This window comes from Corythoichthys intestinalis, chromosome 16 (genome assembly GCF_030265065.1).
Source record: "Corythoichthys intestinalis isolate RoL2023-P3 chromosome 16, ASM3026506v1, whole genome shotgun sequence".
Taxonomy (NCBI): Eukaryota; Metazoa; Chordata; class Actinopteri; order Syngnathiformes; family Syngnathidae; genus Corythoichthys; species Corythoichthys intestinalis.
Window position 1 is genome coordinate 19,554,436 of NC_080410.1, and position 21,937 is coordinate 19,576,372.

Consider the following 21,937-nt stretch of genomic DNA (forward strand, 5'->3'; position numbering starts at 1 on the left):
AAAAACGTGTTTCCTCAAGTCATTGGCTGCCACTGATGGCGTTAGAACTCCAGTCCTTTTTTGCCAAAATGGATTGTCCTTCCAATTTAAAGCAGAAATGTGAAGTAATTTCTTCACATGCCAAATAGGGTCACAATTAAACATTGTCCGACAAATAAAGCATGAAAAAATCATTTATATGTTGTATATTGGACAAAATAATCGCGTTTCTGAAGTTCAAATCTGCAAGGGGACGAACCCGGAAGTGATACATCACACCGGGAACAGCGATGGCAGCTCCATACATACGGCCACCATACAAAGCCCTTCAAACAATTATTCAAACAGCGATATAAGCGATGGATCGCGCGCAAGGGTAGAGATCCAAGTTTTTGAAGAATTGGAGGAAGAAGAGGAGGTTGGAATTTTATGTTGGACCTAACATGTATTAGCCAGACGCTAATCAGGATGCAAACAATCTGCCTAGACTACCTGACATGGCATGGATACAAGACCCATCGAGATTACAAGATTGGTAAGATATAGGCTGTTATTGTTTTCGTGATTTGAAGATGCAGGCATTTGCACATAATTTTATGTTTTTGTCTATCTGATGACATTGTTAAAAAAAATAATAATCAGACTTCATGTTCATTTTGGCAGATCCGGCAGCTCTCGTGCATATAAAATAATAAGAAGGAGATGAGTCGTTGATGGCTTTCTCCACTTTATTGTGGCAACAATAGAAAAACAAAATAATAGCTGACTGCCGCCACATTCCATTGCGAAGTTTTGCTTATCGCTGATCTCCTCCTCGCCTCCTACTACTCCGGCGTCTCTTAAACGGATCGTGCATAGTGTCTTGTTATGAGCTTTTTGTTTACAAATGTATCGAACACACGACGTGCTGACAAATTTGTTTCTTTATTAACACATGGAGCTAACAATACAACACGGCTCGGGGAAGTGGCGTCTAATGGCGTGAGGAAATGTAGTTTTTTCACAAAAGCGAACAGATTACAAAGCACCACTTCAGTGTTGTCCCTAGATTACATTTCCCATTACTCACTGCGTGACCTGCGCGCTCGCTGATTCGCTGCCAGACATTAAAAGCAACACGCATGTTGTTGTCACCTGTCAGTGGCTCTCGTAAAACACAAACTAGAAGGCTATCAAGGGATCACCGTGAAAGAAACGCCGAACCATACAAATGCAATGCAATGCTTGAAGCATGAAGGTGGAAATACATAATACAAATAAATGTGCACAAACTCACCGGTGGTGTGTGTCTCTTACTGCAACGTGACCGTGAATTACCGCGACGCCGACTCACTTATATGCACATCCACACCCTATTCCCGATTGACAGTGGATTAACCCTTTCGGACAAGATCGTAGATGACGCACAATTTAAACACGCTTAAACTAGCGAACGCAACAACAACCATGATCGGGGATTGCCACGAGTAAACTTTCGGCTAACGTCGCTACCTTATACTGTTCATTCCACAACAGTTGGCAGCTCTGCTTTGACAAAGTCATCAGTCATCTATCCAAAAATCCCACTTACTTTTTGGCAAATCCTTGATCATAAGCAGACCGGTTAAGGAAGCAGGCATCTTCGAAGTGTTTGCAGCAGAGAACACTACTCGATGATGGCGTGAAATTCATTCGCTTCGTGCGAACGAAAGATGTCCATTTATGTGCCCTGCTATCCTTTGGCCACTCATACAACTTTTCGTTTGAGTGAGAACAAAACATCGCCACACACCGCCGTGGCATCTTACCGAGAAGCAATGCAACAAACAATACTGTTCTATGGCGGACTTCCCTCGCACTTCTAGGTGTGATGTAATTTCCGAAGATTTCCGAAGATTGCCGAAGAAAAGCATTTTCGTTGTCAAGGGCGTTGCTATGGGTTAAACAAAGAATCTGGAAAAAAAAAAAAAAAAAACGAAAACATGCTTATAACTGTTTAGCCATTGATATTATTCAAAAACATGGTTGTCCAACCTTATTTCACATTTCGGCTTTAAAGTACAGTAATTTGGGGTATATAGTTGTCAATTGCAGGCAATGAGTTAAAAATGTTGAACAATATCTAATGGGATATAATATTTTGTGGAGAAATGAGTTGTCTTGTGTGTTATTAGGCCCCAAAATACCCATCCATGAATGAAAGAACAAAATGAAAATGTGTGAAAGTGCCTTTTTTCACTATACATTTTTCACTATACAGTGTTAATTGGCAGTCTGCTTGTTGCAGTGTTTTTTTTTTTTTTTTGTTTCTTACATTGCAAACTGATAAAATTGATTAAAAAATAAGTTTCAGGCATTCTGATTCCATTGTTCCAAACCAGCATTAGATGCACAATAAAATGGTGGTATAGTGTGGTTGCAGGAATTTTTTCTGAGGAAAAAACAGAGGGGCAGAGGTAGAATAAATGAAATACACTTAAAAACAGTATGGTGCATTATTAACTAAAAATTTCCAGTATATTTTTGTAAAAGAAAAAAAGCTTAGCGTCTGCTTCTTCCGATCACGTGACTGCACTTGCACTTCCGCCACCATTTAGTGACTTGCTGTGGACAAAGTTGATACAAACATGATAAAAATATGGATGAACCAGCTCGTAAGAAAAGAAAAACTTGCCCACGGAAGCCATCTACCAGAATGGGAGACACAAACGGGTGAATACGCCGGATTGATAAAAGCGTCTTCGAAAGGACCACAGTATTCATTTTGGTTGGATTGAACATTAAAGTTTCGGCATCAGGATTTTACGATCTCAGAAAGCACTTCGAGACAAAAGGTCATAAAGATGCAGTCTGCAGAATGAAAAGCTACAAGCCTATCAATGAACAATTTCTTCTGCAAAACAAAACCATTTATTATTTTTATTATTTTTTATTTTTGTTTCATATTAGACGCTATATAAAACATAAGATTAGTCACCATTTTGTTAGGGCATACGTCACTTTGTAAGATTCCCAACGGCCTCGGGTTGACAGGTATGCTCTTTCCCAATGCTAAATCTGAGTAAATACACTGAACACAAAAAAACTACTTCGCAGTTTTGCACTTATCGCGGCCGGTTCTGGTCCCCATTAACCGCGAAAAACAAGGGATCCACCGTACATGGTCCTGTCCTGTCGTTTTAAAATTGACCGCAGTGAGGTGCTGTGACTGTGCCTCTGCAGTGGTTGAACAAAAGACTGACTGGACGTCTTGCGCTCTCAATAGCAGTGAATAATGATTACTCAATGCTAGCTATCCCAGTTCAAATGAATTTTCTGTCGATCACTGTCAAAGACGGGGAATGAGTTCATAACTAGCCACTTACATTTTGTCCAAGTACCGTATCACAAATGTTCAAAGGTTGCTGCAAGCACACCTTTTTTTTTTTTTTTTTTTTTTTTTTTTTTTAAACAAATGGATTATAAATCAACTGTCGTCAATAGCAGTTAATGCCATGGACTTCTGTCAGCCGTCACTGGCAGTGATTAAATTAAAAGAAAAGCTCAACAAGGATTCGAAAATAGCATTTTTGTTCACGCGCACACACATTACTTTAATGTTTCGCGCCACCAGTGCTATAACGAGCGCCACCTCCAAATGACGCTACTTCCTGAATTAGCAAACTGACCAATAAATTCAAGGCAAATGTTTTCTCAGCCAATGAGAGACGAGAAAAACGCCTCCAACTGACAGATTCGCGGGAAAACGGACAGGAAACGGTTTAGTTTTGCCGCGAATAGAGTGCGCAGCACCTTTGTTTTCGCCAGTTGACCAACGTGCGAGTTTTCGTTTCGTTAAGAAACCAACCGGCTGCAGCATCATGTCTGGTTTTGACGACCCTGGAATCTACTACAGCGACAGCTTTGGAGGAGAAGGACAAGGTCCAGATGAAGGGGGCCAGAAGCGGATTCAGATCAAGAAACGCTTCCGCGAATTTCTCCGACAGTTCAGAGTGGGAACCGACAGCACTGGTTTTACATTTAAGTACAGGTAGGTAACCAGGACGTTAAAAAAAGCATGATCGGAAGTCGTTGGCTTTTTTTTTTTTTTTTTATTGCAACAGATGATCCAGAGTTGGTTTTAAAATGTTTTTACATTGACCACGCGCATAAGCGGATTTTAAGGGGTGGGGGGCAGTGGTCGAAAAGTGTCATTGCATGTAATTGACTTTCCTATACATACCTGTATATAGTATATATGAGTTGTAAAGCAATAAAACTGCAACAAAAATGAATGAAATGAAAAAAATATATATATATATGATGGGTCAAAATTATTTTCGAACAGATAATGTGACTAGCAACTTAGACGTCATTTGCTTTGCATATAATTTTCACACAAAAAAATTTGGAGTGGGCAATTTTATTTTTCAAATGGTTTTTTTCTTTGATTGAAAACATAAATATATATCTTTTATTGAAGCAACTTTATGGGGCTTGAATGACTTAGACACAAATGTCTTACCCATAATATGTCCCAAACACAAAAAGGATTGCTTCAATCAAAGAAAACTTTTTCAATTAAAAATTAAGTGTTCAAATGCAAATTTTTCAATCTCAAATATTTTTTCGCATTCAAAAACCTTTTCTATGATTGAAATTTTTCTTTTTTTGACTGAAGTGATTTTTCTTTTTGGAAATATATTTTTTCGAAGCAACTTATTTTTTGACTGAATAATAAAGAGAAAAATGTACTAGCCAAAATGTGGCCCAAACGCAAATCAACATTACTTCAATCAAATAGTTGCTTCAATCAAAAAAAAAAAAAAAAAAAGCTTTTACATGCATTTCTTTGAGTTTCAAATGTATTTTTGCTTTTTTTTTTTTATTGAAGCAACTTTTTTTTCCATTTTATATTACTTTATTTTTTCAATAACAAAGGCACATATCTACCTCCATATGGCTCCGCCCAGGTTATAAAATGTTTGACTGAGGGAACTACATTGGCACGACACCGGCGGGCGTACCATATTCAGTGGATGACAATCTTGGCGAAAAGCATTGCCTAAGCAGCCTGGTTTAGAATTCCCCTCAAAAATGATGGGAAGCAAAAAACTCTCATTGTCAACTTATTACTATAAATATTCTTGTAAGTTAATTTTGTTGCTGACACTGCGTTTCGGGGTCATCAACATGTTGTGCCCCCCCTACCCTAAAAGTCAAACTCCGCCTATGGCCACGCGGTAAGTTTTTGAAATTACCACTTACAACACTGAAGTTAAGGAAAACACATCAGTCTTCATGCCGTTCAATCTCATTCATATTTTTCATAAATTAACTTATCGACTTTCATTGACGGTGATAGATGTCCAATTTGGACTGGGAGGCCCAATCTCTGCCAACCCTCCCGGTCCGAATAGATTGGACTTCTATCGCCGTAAGTGACACTGAAACATGATCATTCAATGCCAACCATGCTAGTTCAAATGGATTCAGCATTTCTCGCGGTTAGTGGCAGTAAATATTTTTTTAAGTCCTAAATCTTTGGTGGAAAACTATAAAAGGTTTTATTTTTCAACTATATTGCACAGTTGATAGATATCTGATCATGTGCACAACACAACCACACTGCTGAAGGCTTAACTCCTCACCATGCACTCTAACTTGAGTTTCATTTTGATATTTTTAATACTGTGTCCCACACTTAGCACCTGATTAAAACATCTTTATATTCAGAATCACGCTGTTCATTCACTTGTTCTTGTTCCTCTGCATCATAGAGATGAGTTGAAGAGACACTACACCCTTGGCGAGTATTGCATTGAGGTGGAAATGGAGGATCTTGCCAGCTTTGATGAGGATCTATCTGATTGTCTATACAAGCTGCCCTCAGATAACCTGCCTCTGGTAAAATGCTGATCCAAAATTTAATCTGTGCAAATATAACAGAACAGTAAGTTTAACCCTTAAGATCTGTCAAACATTACAGTTAGAGGAGGCTGCTAAGGAGGTAGCTGATGAAGTGACACGTCCTCGTCCTGCTGGAGAAGAGACCGTTCAAGACATTCAAGTTATGTTGAAGAGTGATGCACATCATGCTTCTATTCGCAGCCTGAAGGTAAAAAAACAACTCTTATAGTCTTATTTCTATGCGTGGTTCATTGACTAGTAGAATTTGTCAATTTTTTTCCTTTGCAGTCTGAACAGATTTCTCGTCTGGTGAAAGTACACGGCATCATCATCTCGGCGACCCCAGTGAAAGCCAAGGCTACCAAAGTGTGCCTGAAGTGTCGCAGCTGTCAACATGTCATCAGCGACATCTCTCTGCCTCCTGGTCTGCAGGGATACGCGCTTCCTCGCAAGTGCCCCAAGTAAGCATAATGGGGGTGGGGAGAGGGGTCCTTCTAGATAATTAGATATCAATAACAAATTGTCAAATTCTCTTTACATAGTGATAGCACTGCGAGAGTTAAGTGCCCTGTGGACCCCTTTTTCATCATCCCAGACCGCTGCGTTTGTGTAGACTTTCAAACGCTCCGATTGCAGGAATCGCCTGATGCCGTACCACATGGAGAAATGCCTCGCCACCTTCAGCTCTACTGTGACCGGTAAGAACATCAAACCTTTATTAGGCAGCCATTCGTGTTTGAATATTGAATGGCAAATGGTGTAAATTTGTTACTAGAAGTTACTAGAGGCGTGCGAAATTTCCGATTCTTAGATAATTCGCGATTTGGCCGTGGAAGATTCGAGAATGATTCACAAACATTCAAATTCTAATTATTGAATTATACCAGGTAAAGCGGAAATAAACTCGGTCCGCGCGGTCTTCGGGACGCAATGAGGAACGGACCGAGAGTAAATATCATGTTCAACTCATTCCGCAAGATGATAAAAAAATAAAATAAAATACCTGTCTGCGGCCGACAGCTGCTACTAACAGCGCCCAGTTGCTAGTTGATTCAAATATACGGCTATAGTAGATATCACATATATGTAGAACTAGATGTGAAATGACAGACAACAGCGGCATTAGAACATGTACAAAGAACTAGATACAAAATGGCAGATTTGCCGGCACTAGTAAACAGCCGGCATCTTAAAGCAGTAGACTTCTCTAGAAGGCTCTGTTGTAGTGAACTTTTGATCTACAATACCCCTAAATCGGCAAAATCTGTACTTGAATCTATCTTTAAATGACGAAACCGTTTTAAAACTTTGACGTGTCGAAAGTAGACAGAAGGGAAATTATGGAGTAACGGGAGCAATTTTAACAACTTTAACTGTCGATTCACAAAATTAAATTAATTGAATGTAGTTTAAAGCTGCTGATATAGAACGGGGACTTGAGTATTTTATTTACTGTTTTTAACTGTTAACTTGATACTATAATAGTAGTTTAGTTTAGCCTGAGGTTTTTTTGAACAATTTTGGAGCGGGGGGTGCGTCAATATTCGATTTATAATCGAATCGTAATCATAATCGAATCGTTAGGTGCCCAAAAATTCTCACCTCTAGAAGTTACTGTATGTTGCTAAACAGATAAGTGACAAACAAAAAAGACTCAACAAAATATGGTGAGAGCAGAATGCAGCACAGTGTAACATTGAAGAAAGTAGGTTTTCTTTCAAAAATACTGTTGCAGTAACCTCATATAGGGAACTCATTTTACTCACTGGCTGCCATGGACGGCACTAGACTAATTAACCAAGTCATCATTAGTATAGTTTGGTCGCTAACTCACAGAACTTCCTTTGTCAGGTACTTGTGCGACCGTGTGGTGCCTGGAAACCGAGTTACCATCATGGGTATTTACTCCATCAAGAAGATGGCTGCTGTGAAGGCCAAAGGCAGAGAGAAGAGTACCGGTGTGGGGATCCGGGCATCCTACCTGAGAGTGGTTGGCATCCAAGTAGATACAGAAGGGACAGGTAAAGAAAAATTTGTACCTGACACCTGTTTATTTTTCTGGGCTGCAACAATGCATTAATTTCTGTCACCTGCAGGTCGTGGTGCTACTGGATCAGTGACTCCACAAGAAGAGGAGGAACTGAGGTCACTGGCTGCTTCGCCTGATGTGTATACCTCCCTTGCCCGCTCTGTTGCTCCCTCAATCTATGGCTGCGAGGATCTCAAAAAGGCCATCACTTGTCTGTTGTTTGGAGGTTCAAGAAAGAGGTGAGACAGTTGTGTCAGGTGGCAAAGTGAATCTTTGATTGTAGGCCGAGGTGATAAATTGATTTTCCTGATTTTTTTATGTACTATTTACATTGGATGTTTTAAAAGGAAAAAAAAGAAAAAAGAAAAGGTTTATTTATTTATTAACCCCCTCCCTCCCCCTTCCCAAAAAGCAAATCTGGAAACCAATTATTCCATGCATTATTTCATGAGCAATTTTTTTTTGAGAGGTGGGGCAGAGAAAGATACTTATGACAGAAGTTTTGCACTTAATTGACTTATTACTTTTTTCCAACACTTAACATTTTTTAAAACCTTTATAAAGAAAATGACGTTTTGGTAAGTAAAAAAAAAACAAAACAAAAAAACGTTTATTTATTTATTTACCCCCTCCCTCCCCCTTCCCAAAAAGCAAATCTGGAAACCAATTATTCCATGCATTATTTCATGAGCGATTTTATTTGAGAAGTGGGGCAGAGAAAGATACTTATGACAGGAGTTTTGCACTTAATTGACTTATTACTTTTTTCCAACACTTAGCATTTTTTAAAACCTTTGTAAAGAAAATGACGTTTTGGTAAGTAAAAAAAAAACAAACAAAAAAACGTTTATTTATTTATTTACCCCCTCCCTCCCCCTTCCCAAAAAGCAAATCTGGAAACCAATTATTCCATGCATTATTTCATGAGCGATTTTCTTTGAGAAGTGGGGCAGAGAAAGATACTTATGACAGGAGTTTTGCACTTAATTGACTTATTACTTTTTTCCAACACTTAGCATTTTTTTAAAACCTTTGTAAAGAAAATGACGTTTTGGTAAGTAAAAAAAAACAAAACAAAAAAACGTTTATTTATTTATTTACCCCCTCCCTCCCCCTTCCCAAAAAGCAAATCTGGAAACCAATTATTCCATGCATTATTTAGTGAGCGATTTTCTTTGAGAAGTGGGGCAGAGAAAGATACTTATGACAGGAGTTTTGCACTTAATTGACGTATTACTTTTTTCAAACACTTAGCATTTTTTAAAACCTTTGTAAAGAAAATGACGTTTTAGTAAGTAAAAAACAAAAAACAAACAAAAAAAAAACGTTTATTTATTTATTTACCCCCTCCCTCCCCCTTCCCAAAAAGCAAATCTGGAAACCAATTATTCCATGCATTATTTCATGAGCGATTTTCTTTGAGAAGTGGGGCAGAGAAAGATACTTATGACAGGAGTTTTGCACTTAATTGACTTATTACTTTTTTCCAACACTTAGCATTTTTTTAAAACCTTTGTAAAGAAAATGACGTTTTGGTAAGTTAAAAAAAAGATTAACCCCAGAAAAGAACTGGCTTCCACATACATGGACATTTTGGATCATGTAGACCACAATATTAAAATTTGTTATCCAAGTGTGGCTTTCATCACCCAAAATGTGATGTCCACATACAATATATGGATGCCAAGTCTCTATTATAATTTCTAATTGTTGATGTTGTTTTAAAAAAAAAATATATATATATATATATATATATATATTTATGATTAAATGTTCACGAATAAATAATAAAATGAATTAAACCAGAAATATGTTCTGGTTACGGCACCCAGTAACAAAATTCCTTAGTATTTAATTAATTGCCTGCCATTGACGAGGATAGATGTCCGAATCATTTAAACTGGGAGGACTGGCTCGGAATGCTCATGTGTCAATGCATTTGACAGCGCTAGATGTCCAATCCATTTAGACTAGGAAGGATGAATTGGATGTGTTGTGCCGTAAATTGCATTATTCTGTGACTCATTCTTGCTATGTTGTTTTCCTAGGCTGCCAGATGGTCTCACTCGCAGGGGAGATATCAACCTGCTCATGCTTGGTGACCCTGGTACAGCCAAGTCGCAGTTGCTCAAGTTTGTGGAGAGGTGCTCGCCCATTGGGGTAATTGTTTTTTTTCCTCTCTCACCCACCCAAATTCTTATAACAGCAATATCTGATGTCAATTGCGTAAAATTGAAATGTACCTTCAAACTATGACACCCAAAAATGCCGACATAATTTTTGATAGGATAGGAAATTTAAGATATTCAACGAATGATGGGATCCCAAAAAAATGAATTGGTAAATCCGCCAATGGTGAAATGCTAATTGGCCGGGATTATAGATTTCACATTTGTTGGTCTTTATTATAATGTAGTTTGTATCCACGTTTGACTGCAAACTTAAGACCGCTCTTGCACATACCCTCAGGTTTATACCTCAGGAAAGGGTAGCAGTGCTGCTGGTCTGACTGCCTCCGTTCTGAGGGACCCGGCTACCCGTGGGTTCATCATGGAGGGTGGTGCTATGGTTCTGGCTGATGGCGGTGTTGTCTGTATTGACGAATTCGACAAGGTAAGAATGGGAGTTTTATTTGACATTGTCTGCCTTTGGTATTGATCTAGTTAAGGACTGGGAGATATGGCCTAATATCTCTGATTCACTCCCTACATTTGTAAGGAAACAATAAGAAAAGACAAAGCACAAAACAAGTTTGAACTCATTGGCTGCAATTGACGGAGCAAAATATCTGAGCCGTTTTGACTGGGGGGAGACATTAATACCGTCAAAGGCACTGAAAAATTAGCATTGACTGCCAGTTCTCACAGTTTAAATGAATTGGACTTCCATCATTGTCAGTGCCAGGCAATGAGTTTGATTCTATGAATATACAGTGTATGTATATATACAGTGTGTGTATGTATGTATGTATGTATATATATATATATATATATATATATATATATATATTTATACTGAATAAATAACAAGAGTTATGCTGAGGGCCATAAAAAGAATTTTTCGATTTTGGTTCATTAAATTTTAATGTTTGATTTTTTTTTTTTTTTTCAATATGAAAACATATGATTTAGTAATATAATTTGAGATCTGGTGTCCATATATTTGGATCTCACTTAGGTCATGCAGGCGACACATGTATAGCAAATATTCTTAACATTGAATAACAAATTTAAAAAAAAAAACCTGAATCCCTAACTCCACTCAAATTAATTCATTAAATTTATCGCCCAGGACTAATCTAATTTGCCACATATGAACAAAAAGTCGACAAATGCAGAGACGAGTAGAAAATGATAGAGCATATTTAGGTTGTTAAGTGTGTTTGTAAGTATGATTAGAGGGAAAAGGTTCTCACACACAATATGGCACTACTTCTGTAAGATTTGAAAGCCATGTCTTAATTTACAGCTTTAAAACTCAGTTGTCTGTTTTTGCAGATGCGGGAAGATGACAGAGTTGCAATCCATGAGGCCATGGAGCAACAGACCATCTCCATCGCCAAGGTAAATGATTGAATATAAGGTGGGGAGGGAAAATACTCTGGGTTTTGGAGCCGGTATGCTTCTACTACCCCACTGCTGATGACATGTGTTAGGTCTGGACGATAATTTTATTTTCTGAATACATTTAATTTTTGTTCTTGAGGAGAATTACAAAAATAATCAATTCTTTTTTTTTTCTTAAAAGGAAATTTATCAAACAGCTATTATTCTTTTTTAGTTTGTATTTGGGGTCTCACCGCACAAATGGGTGGGACAAAAACACGTGTTTTGTTCAACATTTAACTTTTTTTTTTTTTCTTTCTTTTTTTAAACTTTATTTTAAAAATCCTTTATAGGCCGAGCAACTGTTTTGGTAATTTAAAAAAAAAAAAAAAGAATTTAGCCCGTGAAATCTTTTTTATATGTTACATAATAAATGTTAATTAAAAACAAATTTAAAATGGTGATCCCTCTGTTTTTGTGGTTAATGAGGACGAGAACCTGCCGCGATAAGTAAAAAAAAAAAAAAAACCCACAAAGTAGCGCACCCCCTCAGCCCCCACATTTTTTTTTTTTGTTCAATGTATTTATTCAGGTTTAGCATTGGAAAGCGATGCATGCTTTTTGACTTTTTTTCCCTAAAGTATAATTTAACAAAAAAAAAAAAACTTTATATGTACATTTTAATAAATGGTTTTTAAGCCCTTCAAATTTAATAATTATGACAAGTTTTAATTAAACATGTTGCTGTCGCACCGAATTATTTTTAAACAAGATAACAAGTAGGAAAATGCTTGTCTTTATTAAATGCTTCAGTCCACTCAAATTCACTATCCACTATCAACAAATTCGCTATCCACTTACACACAATTAGTTGCCACAGCAACTGTTTAACAAGTTAAACAATAATTGACGCATGTGGCGCTTTGATGCTTCGGCTTTCAAGCATCTGTGGCAAGATCAAACATTAAACGTTCGACAATCATCGTTAACTTTAATAAGTAACTCCATTGCATTGCCTGACCAACACAGAGGAGCAGGAGGGAGAGTGAGACTACGTGATTGGCTCGGGACAGCTCATATGTTTTTTTTTTTTTTTTTTTTTTAATGGGTAATGGGGAAAAAAATCCGCGATGGACTGAGGGCGCAAAGTTTGAAGCTCAAAATAGCGAGGATCACTGTACTAACTTAATGTTAATTTTAAATCTAAAATTAATTGGATGTCGAGGCAATATCGCCCAACCATAATGCATGCGTGCACTCCTCTGAGGCAGTGTGTTCCCCTCATGACTAAAACTAAAAAAATTAAATAATTTTCTTTTCTCAGGCTGGCATCACCACCACTCTTAACTCTCGCTGCTCCGTGCTGGCTGCTGCCAATTCTGTGTTTGGCCGCTGGGATGACACAAAAGGGGAGGACAACATTGATTTCATGCCCACCATCTTGTCCCGATTCGACATGATCTTCATTATTAAAGACTTGCATGATCAGCAAAGGGACATGGTGAGGAACTTGAATGTTTTCCTTTACATTCAGCAGATTTAAAATACTTGTAAAGCCAAAGTAAAGTCTGAGACCTGATGGCCAGTCATATTACACATATTTAGCTATGTTTGTGTTCATTCAAATTTGGCAGGCTTATTAAATACTACTTCTTTGGCAAGTCAAATTGTTTATTGATGTTGACTTTCATTTTACAGGACCTGTAAGATTTCTGTTTGTCATTTTCTACTGTTTTACACCTTGCAGACATTGGCCCGTCACGTTATGAATGTTCATCTGAGTGCCCAAACCCAGACAGAGGGTGTTGAGGGGGAGATTCCACTGGCCACCTTTAAGAAGTATATTGCCTTTGCCAGAGCGTAAGTCTTGAGATTTTAACCCGCGATTGGAATGCTGTCTCAAGCTAACTGCTCATCAAAATGCTTCACCCCAAACTTATCTTGCAGAAAATGCGGTCCTCGTCTCTCTGCTGCTGCTGCAGAGAAGCTGAAAAACAGATACGTGTTGATGAGGAGTGGTGCCAGAGAGCATGAGAGAGAAACTGACAAAAGAGCTTCCATTCCAATCACTGTTAGGTATGATTTCTTCACCTCATGTTTAAACCCCTAAGGGGTATCGAGAATATTTACGATTAACTAATTGCCTGCCGTTGACAACAATAGATGTCGAAGTCATTTAAACTTGGAGTGCTGGCTGTGAATGTTGATGTTTCAGTGCCATTGATGGCACTAGACATCCAATCCATTTTGAGTGGGAGGGGCGAACAAACAAATTTTCATTCAGCCAATGAGTACAATGAGTGCCCTGTAAAGGGTTAACACTTTTGTTGATTAGATAAGATTTTTAAATTGTCATATAAATGAAAACCCACAGGTATTTTGGATACTTCTGAATGACACTTGTTTGCTGTATTCCAGGCAACTGGAGGCTGTGGTGCGAATTGCGGAGTCCTTGGCCAAGATGAAGCTGCAGGCTGTGGCTGGGGAGGCAGAAGTGGATGAAGCTCTGCGTCTCTTCCAAGTTTCCACATTGGATGCTGCGCTCTCCGGCAGTCTTTCAGGCATGTTTTTAGTCAACTTTTTGCATTGTGATCCTGTCTATCTCTGAATCTAATGTACAATGCTGTGGAGGATGCTTATTTACGTTCCATTCTGATACACAGGAGTGGAAGGTTTTACCACCCAAGAGGACCAGGAAATGATTGCTCGCATTGAGAAGCAGTTAAAGAGACGCTTTGCAATTGGCTCCCAGGTGTCAGAGCACAGTATTATACAGGACTTCACCAAACAGGTCAGTCTTAGGGAGGAAAGTACATTGAGACGTTTAAAGTTTGACTTTTTGTATGTAGTTCTTAGGTTTAGTCCGATTGTGTACGATATGATGATATATAAAGATTGGTGAATACACCACTAGACCTCCAACCATTTATTTTAAGCTTGTGATACGTCTTTAAAACAATTATTTAAAAGGACAACTAATAAATTATGAAGTGGGTGAACATAAAGAGCAAATACTAAAGCATTTGGGAAAGAATAAGCCACTAATTAAGCAATAACACACGTAATTATAAATAATTTTGAACACAAACTGCAACAGTGCATTTTCGGAGTTTGAGCATTCATCTCATCATTTGGCTATCCCTGCTAACCATAAGCGTGTACTGCATGCTAAACAATTAAAAATACCCTTGTTCATACAGAGCAGACAGCACAATTTGTTCCAAAATGAATTTTATTTATTATTAATAATAGGCTTATAGTCTTAACTAGGGCTGTCAAACGATTAAAATTTTTAATCGAGTTAATCATAGCTTAAAAATGAATTAATAGTAATCACAATTCAAACCATCTATAAAATACAGTATGGCCTATTTTTCTATAAATTATTGTTGGAATTGAAAGATAAGACACAAGACGGATATATACATTCAACATACTGTACATAAGTACTGTATTTGTTTATTATAACAATAAATCAACAAGATAGCATTAACATTATTAACATTTTGTTAAAGTGATCCATGGATAGAAAGACTTGCAGTTCTTAAAAGACAAATGTTAGTACAAGTTATAGAAATGTTATATTAAAACCCCTCTTAATGTTTTTGTTTTAATAAAATTTGTAAAACTTTCAATCAAAAAATAAACTAGTAGCTTGCTATTGTTGATGTCAATAATTACTCCAGTCACAATCAAGCGCCAACAGAGGGCGACAAAACACAAAAAAACACAAGTAACTAGTGCACATGACACTGTGCTGTCATTTTAATCTGCTTGAGCATCAAATATTTTAACGTGATTAATTTAAAAAATTAATTACCGCCTGTTAACGCGATAATTTTGACAGCCCTAGTCTTAAGTCAAAACCACTCACAAGTATTGTTAATTAATTGGATATCTTTCTATTTGACCAGCATTTTGTATGTTACTGTGCTGCTTGTGTATACTTGATATTTCACCATATATCATAGCATATTGATAACATGATATAGAGTGGCCCGTATAGTGTTTATTTTTTTGTCCATATCGTACAGCACTAGTTTAGTGTAAGCAATAACTTATTAAGTTAATTATTTTTAAATTTATCATTATGGTCCACTTTGCAGAAATATCCCGATCATGCCATCTACAAAGTCCTACACCTGATGTTGAGGAGGGGTGAGCTTCAGCACCGCATGCAGCGAAAAGTACTCTACAGAGTAAAATAGGTGATTGTGTTTCTGAACTGTCACTAATAATATTTTGAGAAGTTTTGGTCTTTGTATTTGGAAGTTGGTCCTCACGTTTGCCCTTTGTGATCACCTACGCTGGTAAATTGACGTACACTTAAAACAAAAGTTGTTAATGTTTTTGCAGCACATTTTTTTCCACATACTTGCATGTCATGTAAAGAATGGAAGTACAAGAAGTCGTAATAAAATTTTGTCATGGCAAATGTCTGTTGTTACACCCCCTTTGAAGATGAGTTTATAGTGTTCATGCAGTGTTTGTTAAAATCCAGGTTGAAATTTGTCATTAGTGGACATTCAGTCCATTTGAACTGGCAGGGTGGCAGTGACTGAACGAATGTTAACTTAAAATGGATTGGATGTCAATCGCTGTCAAAGGCAGTGAGTTAAATATTTATAAATGTTAATACAATCGTTTGTGTCAGTACAGTAGGCTGTCATTTTCCATATTTGTGCATAAAGGTTAACCTCTCAAATTTAGGACAACTTTTCCTTCAAAATACAATTATTGAATTACCATAATTTACGGACTAAAAACATTACTTTTCCACCATGTCTTAATGCCACGATTTATAGGCTAGCCTAGTGCCATTCATATATCAACAAGTACTTTGTGTGGGAACAGTTTATATAGTCGCATATATAATCGGTAGCTTGAAATGCAGCAATCTGAGTTAAACAATGTGTGCAATGTTGCATTTGCATATATGCTATAATATTTTAATGAAACATGAAATTTAAAAAAATTGTGTAATCGGCGTATTAAGTTGTGAAGTTTTGATAACGAATTAGTCAAGCTGATAAGGCCTTTAGAACTGAGGAATTGGTGGTGGCTTGAGAGTAAAATTGCCACTATTTGGAAATATGTTCTCTGCATTCTGACTACTACTATGTCCTTATGAAGAACTTTCCCATCATACTTCCATTTGTGTGGTGTGCAGCAACCCCGCCGCTAAAATCCAGGAAAATTAATGTTACCACCAGCCAGTTTTTATTTTGTTTCTATAGTTTGTACAAATAAATACAAAGGAATCATAATCAGTATTATGATTTATCGTAGAAGGTAATTCTATACAAGAGGTGGGTTGATCCAATGCAAATGCTAACATTTTCACAGAACATTCCAGTTAGGTTCTGTTTTCTAAAAGAGGTGTTGCATTAGCTAAAGGGATATACTAAAGTGCTGTACGTTCACAGGATGGTGGTACATGATATTACATGACATACATTCCAATTCCAATAGTAGCCAGTGTGACACAAAGGCCCACAGTGAAACGCTTGAGTGGAGCAAAGGGGAAACTCTCAGAGTTGGTCTCAGGTTGTCCTGTTGCGACACACAAGAGTTTCTGCAAGTCATCAAAAACCTGGAAGAAAACAAAAATGTCAGCATATTTCCTCAACTGACTACATCGTTTAGTTCCTGAGCCCATAACAACCCTCTTTGTGTTTGAAAGTCACCTGAGTGTTAAACTCAAAGGCTAGAACTGCCTCCTTCAGAACAGCCACCCTCTCCTCCTCAGTCAGCTCAATAGCGTTCATGCGGCTCCTGTATAGCTGCTTGAAGCGATTGGGACTGCTCACAGCAGGGAAGTAGAAGAATGAAAGGCCTTCTTTGCCTGTCAGTTTGAGAGATTTCTGGGTAATTTTTCCTAGGACTTGTCCTCCTGACAGATCCCCGAGATATCGAGTGTAGGCGTGGGCCACCAGCAGTCCAGGATTATCTTTACCAATCTGCAAAAGAGAAATTGGACTCAATATTGGAAAATACACTACGGCAATGATTGACAACTAATTTTGCGCTCACCTCTCGTAACCTCTGAGTGTATCTGTGTGTTGCTGCGGGAACAATCACTTTCCCGCTCCAATCGGGGCCCAAAAAATGCTCCAGATCATTCTCCAGGGATTCCAGGCGATCAAGTTCCTGAGGGAAGTATATCGGTGCGACCGCTGGATGGGAACAATTCTTATCTAGTTCCTCTTCTAACACCTTGTAGATCTCATGGAGGGAACACAGCAGGAGCTGACAAAGGCATGAAGTAGTTTTAATTGAAGATTCATGTAAATTATCCAGTTTCACTTACTTGGTCAGAAAAAAAAAATTACGAAATTGCGAAAATTTACTGTTCTGCCAAAATTGGAAAACACAAACATAGACTACCATTCTTTTCTTATGGCCAAAATTAGTTTTTTTTTTCTTTTTTGCTGCTCTTCAGTTTGAGGTTCTTTCCCAAATTTTATGTATTTTTTTCCCAGCCCCCCCCCCCCAGTTTTCCAAATTTTAAGCATTTTTGTTGTTTTTTTGTTGTTGTTGTATTTTTCAGATTTCTTATTTTTTGCAGGTTTTTGCTGAAAGTTTTTCCTTTTTTTGGAGGGGGGGGGGGTCAGAGTGTACAAGGTTAAATCTGTCAATGCCATAAGATTGATATTCAGTTAATTCCAATCCATCAATTCCAAATGGAATAAGTGAAAAAGTTACCAACCAGCGTCCAGCATACTTACTAGTGTATGCAATTTTTGTGACATATTTCTTTGCTGATGTGCTTTGAGATGTTTTTTTTTTTTTTTTTTTTTTTTAAATCTAATGTATGGCTCATGGAAGGTCGGGAAACTCTTAACTACTGTGTTCAGTTATTCTCTACCTCAATGATGACTCCCTGGTCAGACTGTATATTTAGTATAAATTAGAAAGGTTAGTGTGAAACCAACCTTGTACTGTGGCAGGGTGATCTCTCCTCTTTGGTAACTCAGCATCAGCTCTGTATTTTCAGCTTTTAAGTGATTGTCCTTTGTGGCTTCTTTAATCTGTTCTGATAAATCACTGTTGATAGCATAATATTAGTAAATGACCGCTACAAAGATAAATTCACTTGGAGCACTCATAGAAATTTTTTGTTAGCTGAATTTCATACCTGCCAACTTCACCCATGTCATATTTCCTTGTGCTCTTCTTGGTCGCCATCTACAATACACAGGTTGGTCTGTTATTAACACCATACAAATGAAAGTTGTCCTGCAGAGATTCCATGTACCGGTATACAGTAAACGTAGCTTACCTGAATACTGTATGTTGTAATGAATAGAGCCTCTTGACGGTTGTTGCGTTTTGGGACTTGTGACTCTGATCATCGTGCCTCATTTATACATAGCCATAATGTGCTGAAGGTGCTGATACAGATGGGAAGTGTTACTGCTGAATCACACGACTGCTCAATTGCGAAAACATGACGTTGCACTTCTGTTTTGAGGTGGGGAGAAAACATGACAAGGTTGAAATGGGTGCTTTCATATTTGAAAATTAGGTGAAGAAAAAGAACTTTGGAGTGACTGCTGGTGCTCTAACTAAGGGGGCACGTGGAACAACAGTTTGACACACATGACTGCTCAATTGTGACATAACATGATAATGCAGATGTGTTTGAGGTGGGAAGAAAACATGACATGGTTGAAATGGACAGTTTCCTCTTTGAATATCAGGTGGAAAAAAACAACAACTTTGGAGTGACTGCTGGTGCTCTTAGTAAGGGGATAGATGGAACAACAGTTTGTTACAACTAAGTTATCAAAAGAGCCAGCTTTGGGGGTGGATGTTGACACTCAGCCGGGCTCGCGATACTTGAATTTTATTCGAAGTTCACACAAAGATACCAATGTCACTTTATTATTTAAAGTGTGCCTCCTCCATCTGGATAGAAAAATTCAGTTCTATAAATTATATATATGGTGGAAAACACTCAGGTGACTTGAAGTTCCGCTCTGAGACCCCCAATTTGGCCAAATTTCAAAATTGTCCGATATGCACATGTGATACATCATTGGAAAGCTTAAAATCTCAAATTTCTGGGGGAAGAAAACTTTTGAACAGGAGGGCATTTACAAAAAAATTAAAATAAAATTTTAAATAGCAAAACCCCGAGAGCAGAATTAAAGACGCCATAATTTTAACGAGACATTATCGCGTACTTACCTTGTTTCGATCCAAAAACTCCATGTAGCATGTATCATCGAGTGTCAAGACAAGCTGTGAATGGCCACAGCCGGATTTTTGGGGGATTTTATGGGTGAAACATGGTAATATAACAAGGTCGTGATACAGAAATCGCAGACATCAAGGAGTGGTCGAGATGTTCTTTCAATATATTTACCCTTTTAAACATTTTTTTCTTCTTCAATTTTTCATTGTTTGGATCGATTATTCATCATCTAACATAGTGAGGAAAATGCGACAGTAACAAAAAAATACAATTAATCGATAGTTATGAGGTAGATATCCATGACTTTTTTTACGGATGCCATTTTTTTTATTGTGACGTAATTTGTTTAAAAGTTTAAAATATGCGAGTGAATAATTTTCTTAAAGTCTTTTTTTTTATTTTTTTTTTTAAACGAAATATTAGACATCAATTAATGATTCTAAGCCAAAAATGACTGAAATTTTGATTAATGAATATAATTACTTACCTTCTTTTTATGGCTGGGTTGAAACAAAAGCGGTTGCGCGACGTCTGTAAATGGCGGTTTCCAGGGTAAAAGGGACAAATTAAAAATAGTTCGGGGGCTTAATGTGCCATGAATCTGCTATGGCAGCATATAGACATATTGTTCTATCAAACACAACAGTTCTTTTGGCTTAAAATATAGCAGTTTATTTTAAAGAAGAGTGCAAGAGCAGAAACTGCTTTTTCAGTCTTGTCTGTGTTTTCTGCCAAATATATATATACATACAGCCATTTAACCAAAGAAAAAAAGATTCTCAGAGGTTACTCAATAGGTTTTATTGTTCCTAAAAAAATAATCAAACAATAAAAAACGCAAAAAAAAAAAACAAACAAAAATTTAAATAATGATAATATGATGCAGAACCATTGAAATGTACTCCAGTCAGTACACACACAACAACAACAGCTATGTGCCAACTAAAGCATTTTTATAAATTACTATCACGAAAATTGTTGACAAATTGTTATTCTCATTCAATGTTCTAGATTGCACACAAACAATAACCGAAATAAACTGACCAACGATTCAACCAGAAAGTTTCCAAACGCAGCAGTTTAAAACTACATTTCCCATAACGCCTAGCGCGGCTTAGCTCACTGACAGCTACCCTATTAGCGAGCATCGGTAGCTGAGGCAAAATCGAACATTGTTATCAAAGTTTACAATAATCAGCAGCGCAGCTATGTGACACCAATCGGGATTTTACAGATCACACCAGTACAAAGCTCCGACAGTCAACAGTTGCCGAAAGTAAGTTTCCCAAGTGTCCTCTCGGGACGATGGTTTATTTGTGAATGAGAATTGACAGTTAACGCCATGATAAAGTAATTCTAGGACTGCGCACGCATGTGCTATTTGTATCCAAAGTAGAATAAAGGTATTTTCAACTTAATTACTCCTTTGGGTACATGAGCATTTGATTATATACATATTGATCGCAATAATAATCTTCACAACTGGGCAGGCTCTCTGGAAACACGTCACAGGTAGCACAGTACCGTAGTATTCTGTGAGAAGCGTCAATTTCAACACACGCTAATTCGTCCCGTGAAAAATAATGAAAACCAGACATTTTCATGAATTTAGAAAACCTCGCCGGACGCCCCGGACAGGATTTGAAAAGTGGACATGCCCGGGCAAAAGAGGACGTTTGGTCACCCTACCCCTATACTCACCCAAGAAAGGGCACCTATTGAACTTGTATACACACCCTTATGTTGACATCACTTTTTTTGGTCACTGGTACAGTAAATGTTAATATTGTGACTACATCACCCAAAATGTCATATCTTTATGAGTCTAAGTGATTTTTTTAAACTACCAAAACAAGTCACTTGCTCAACAAAGGGTTAAAAAATGTTAAATGTTTTTTTTTTTTTTAAATTGTAAATAAAGTCCAATATTTCTGGCTTACATATTTTTTTCGCTCTTCCCCATTTTAGCAGACAGTACTAATATACTAATTAATAACTTTTTAAAAATTAGTCAGGAGAAGGGTACAGTACTGTATCTAAGGGAATTAAAAATGACTGCAGGTGCTAGCCTGCTAGGAATGACAAAATAATAGTGACAATAAAGACGTTCCGATCATTCTAATGAAATACACGCCTTTGAAACGCATTATCACTCAGGAATACCCACCAGCTCCGCCCACTCAGTTTGATAGGAGAAAATGAGGAAATTTAAGTCAAACCATTATGCAGAAATTCATGGATAATTAGTAAAATAATTAATACTCCTAGGTGACACGGCGATGTAATCATGTTCTAATCATTTAACTCTGCTACATT

General features: G+C 37.4%; 2 protein-coding genes across 2 annotated transcripts; one reads left to right on the forward strand and one right to left on the reverse strand.

The window, feature by feature from the left end:
- The first annotated feature begins 3,685 nt into the window (after positions 1-3,685).
- mcm5 (minichromosome maintenance complex component 5) lies at positions 3,686-15,863 on the forward strand. Its single transcript, XM_057817146.1, has 16 exons — positions 3,686-3,988; positions 5,718-5,844; positions 5,927-6,055; positions 6,136-6,308; positions 6,390-6,545; positions 7,699-7,868; positions 7,944-8,115; positions 9,925-10,036; positions 10,346-10,489; positions 11,374-11,439; positions 12,746-12,922; positions 13,169-13,281; positions 13,369-13,497; positions 13,840-13,982; positions 14,085-14,212; positions 15,528-15,863. The coding sequence occupies exons 1-16, from the start codon at positions 3,819-3,821 to the stop codon at positions 15,627-15,629; spliced, it is 2,211 nt and encodes a 736-aa protein (XP_057673129.1). The 5' UTR covers positions 3,686-3,818; the 3' UTR covers positions 15,630-15,863.
- hmox1a (heme oxygenase 1a) lies at positions 15,102-21,892 on the reverse strand. Its single transcript, XM_057817149.1, has 7 exons — positions 21,789-21,892; positions 18,704-18,885; positions 18,560-18,609; positions 18,357-18,468; positions 17,455-17,670; positions 17,109-17,381; positions 15,102-17,014 (listed from the first exon to the last, which is right to left on the reverse strand). The coding sequence occupies exons 3-7, from the start codon at positions 18,607-18,609 to the stop codon at positions 16,865-16,867; spliced, it is 801 nt and encodes a 266-aa protein (XP_057673132.1). The 5' UTR covers positions 18,704-18,885; positions 21,789-21,892; the 3' UTR covers positions 15,102-16,864.
- Positions 21,893-21,937: the final 45 nt, after the last annotated feature.

Excerpts from the sequence above, each read along its gene's own strand:
- mcm5 (XM_057817146.1), top strand. The coding sequence starts at position 3,819 with ATGTCTGGTTTTGACGACCCTGGAATCTACTACAGCGACAGCTTTGGA. Across the intron at positions 3,989-5,717 it reads GGTTTTACATTTAAGTACAG|AGATGAGTTGAAGAGACACT; the intron begins GTAGGTAACCAG and ends TCTGCATCATAG. Across the intron at positions 5,845-5,926 it reads CCTCAGATAACCTGCCTCTG|TTAGAGGAGGCTGCTAAGGA; the intron begins GTAAAATGCTGA and ends CAAACATTACAG.
- hmox1a (XM_057817149.1), bottom strand. The coding sequence starts at position 18,609 with ATGGCGACCAAGAAGAGCACAAGGAAATATGACATGGGTGAAGTTGGC. Across the intron at positions 18,469-18,559 it reads GACATGGGTGAAGTTGGCAG|TGATTTATCAGAACAGATTA; the intron begins GTATGAAATTCA and ends TGCTATCAACAG. Across the intron at positions 17,015-17,108 it reads CCTTTGAGTTTAACACTCAG|GTTTTTGATGACTTGCAGAA; the intron begins GTGACTTTCAAA and ends GTTTTCTTCCAG.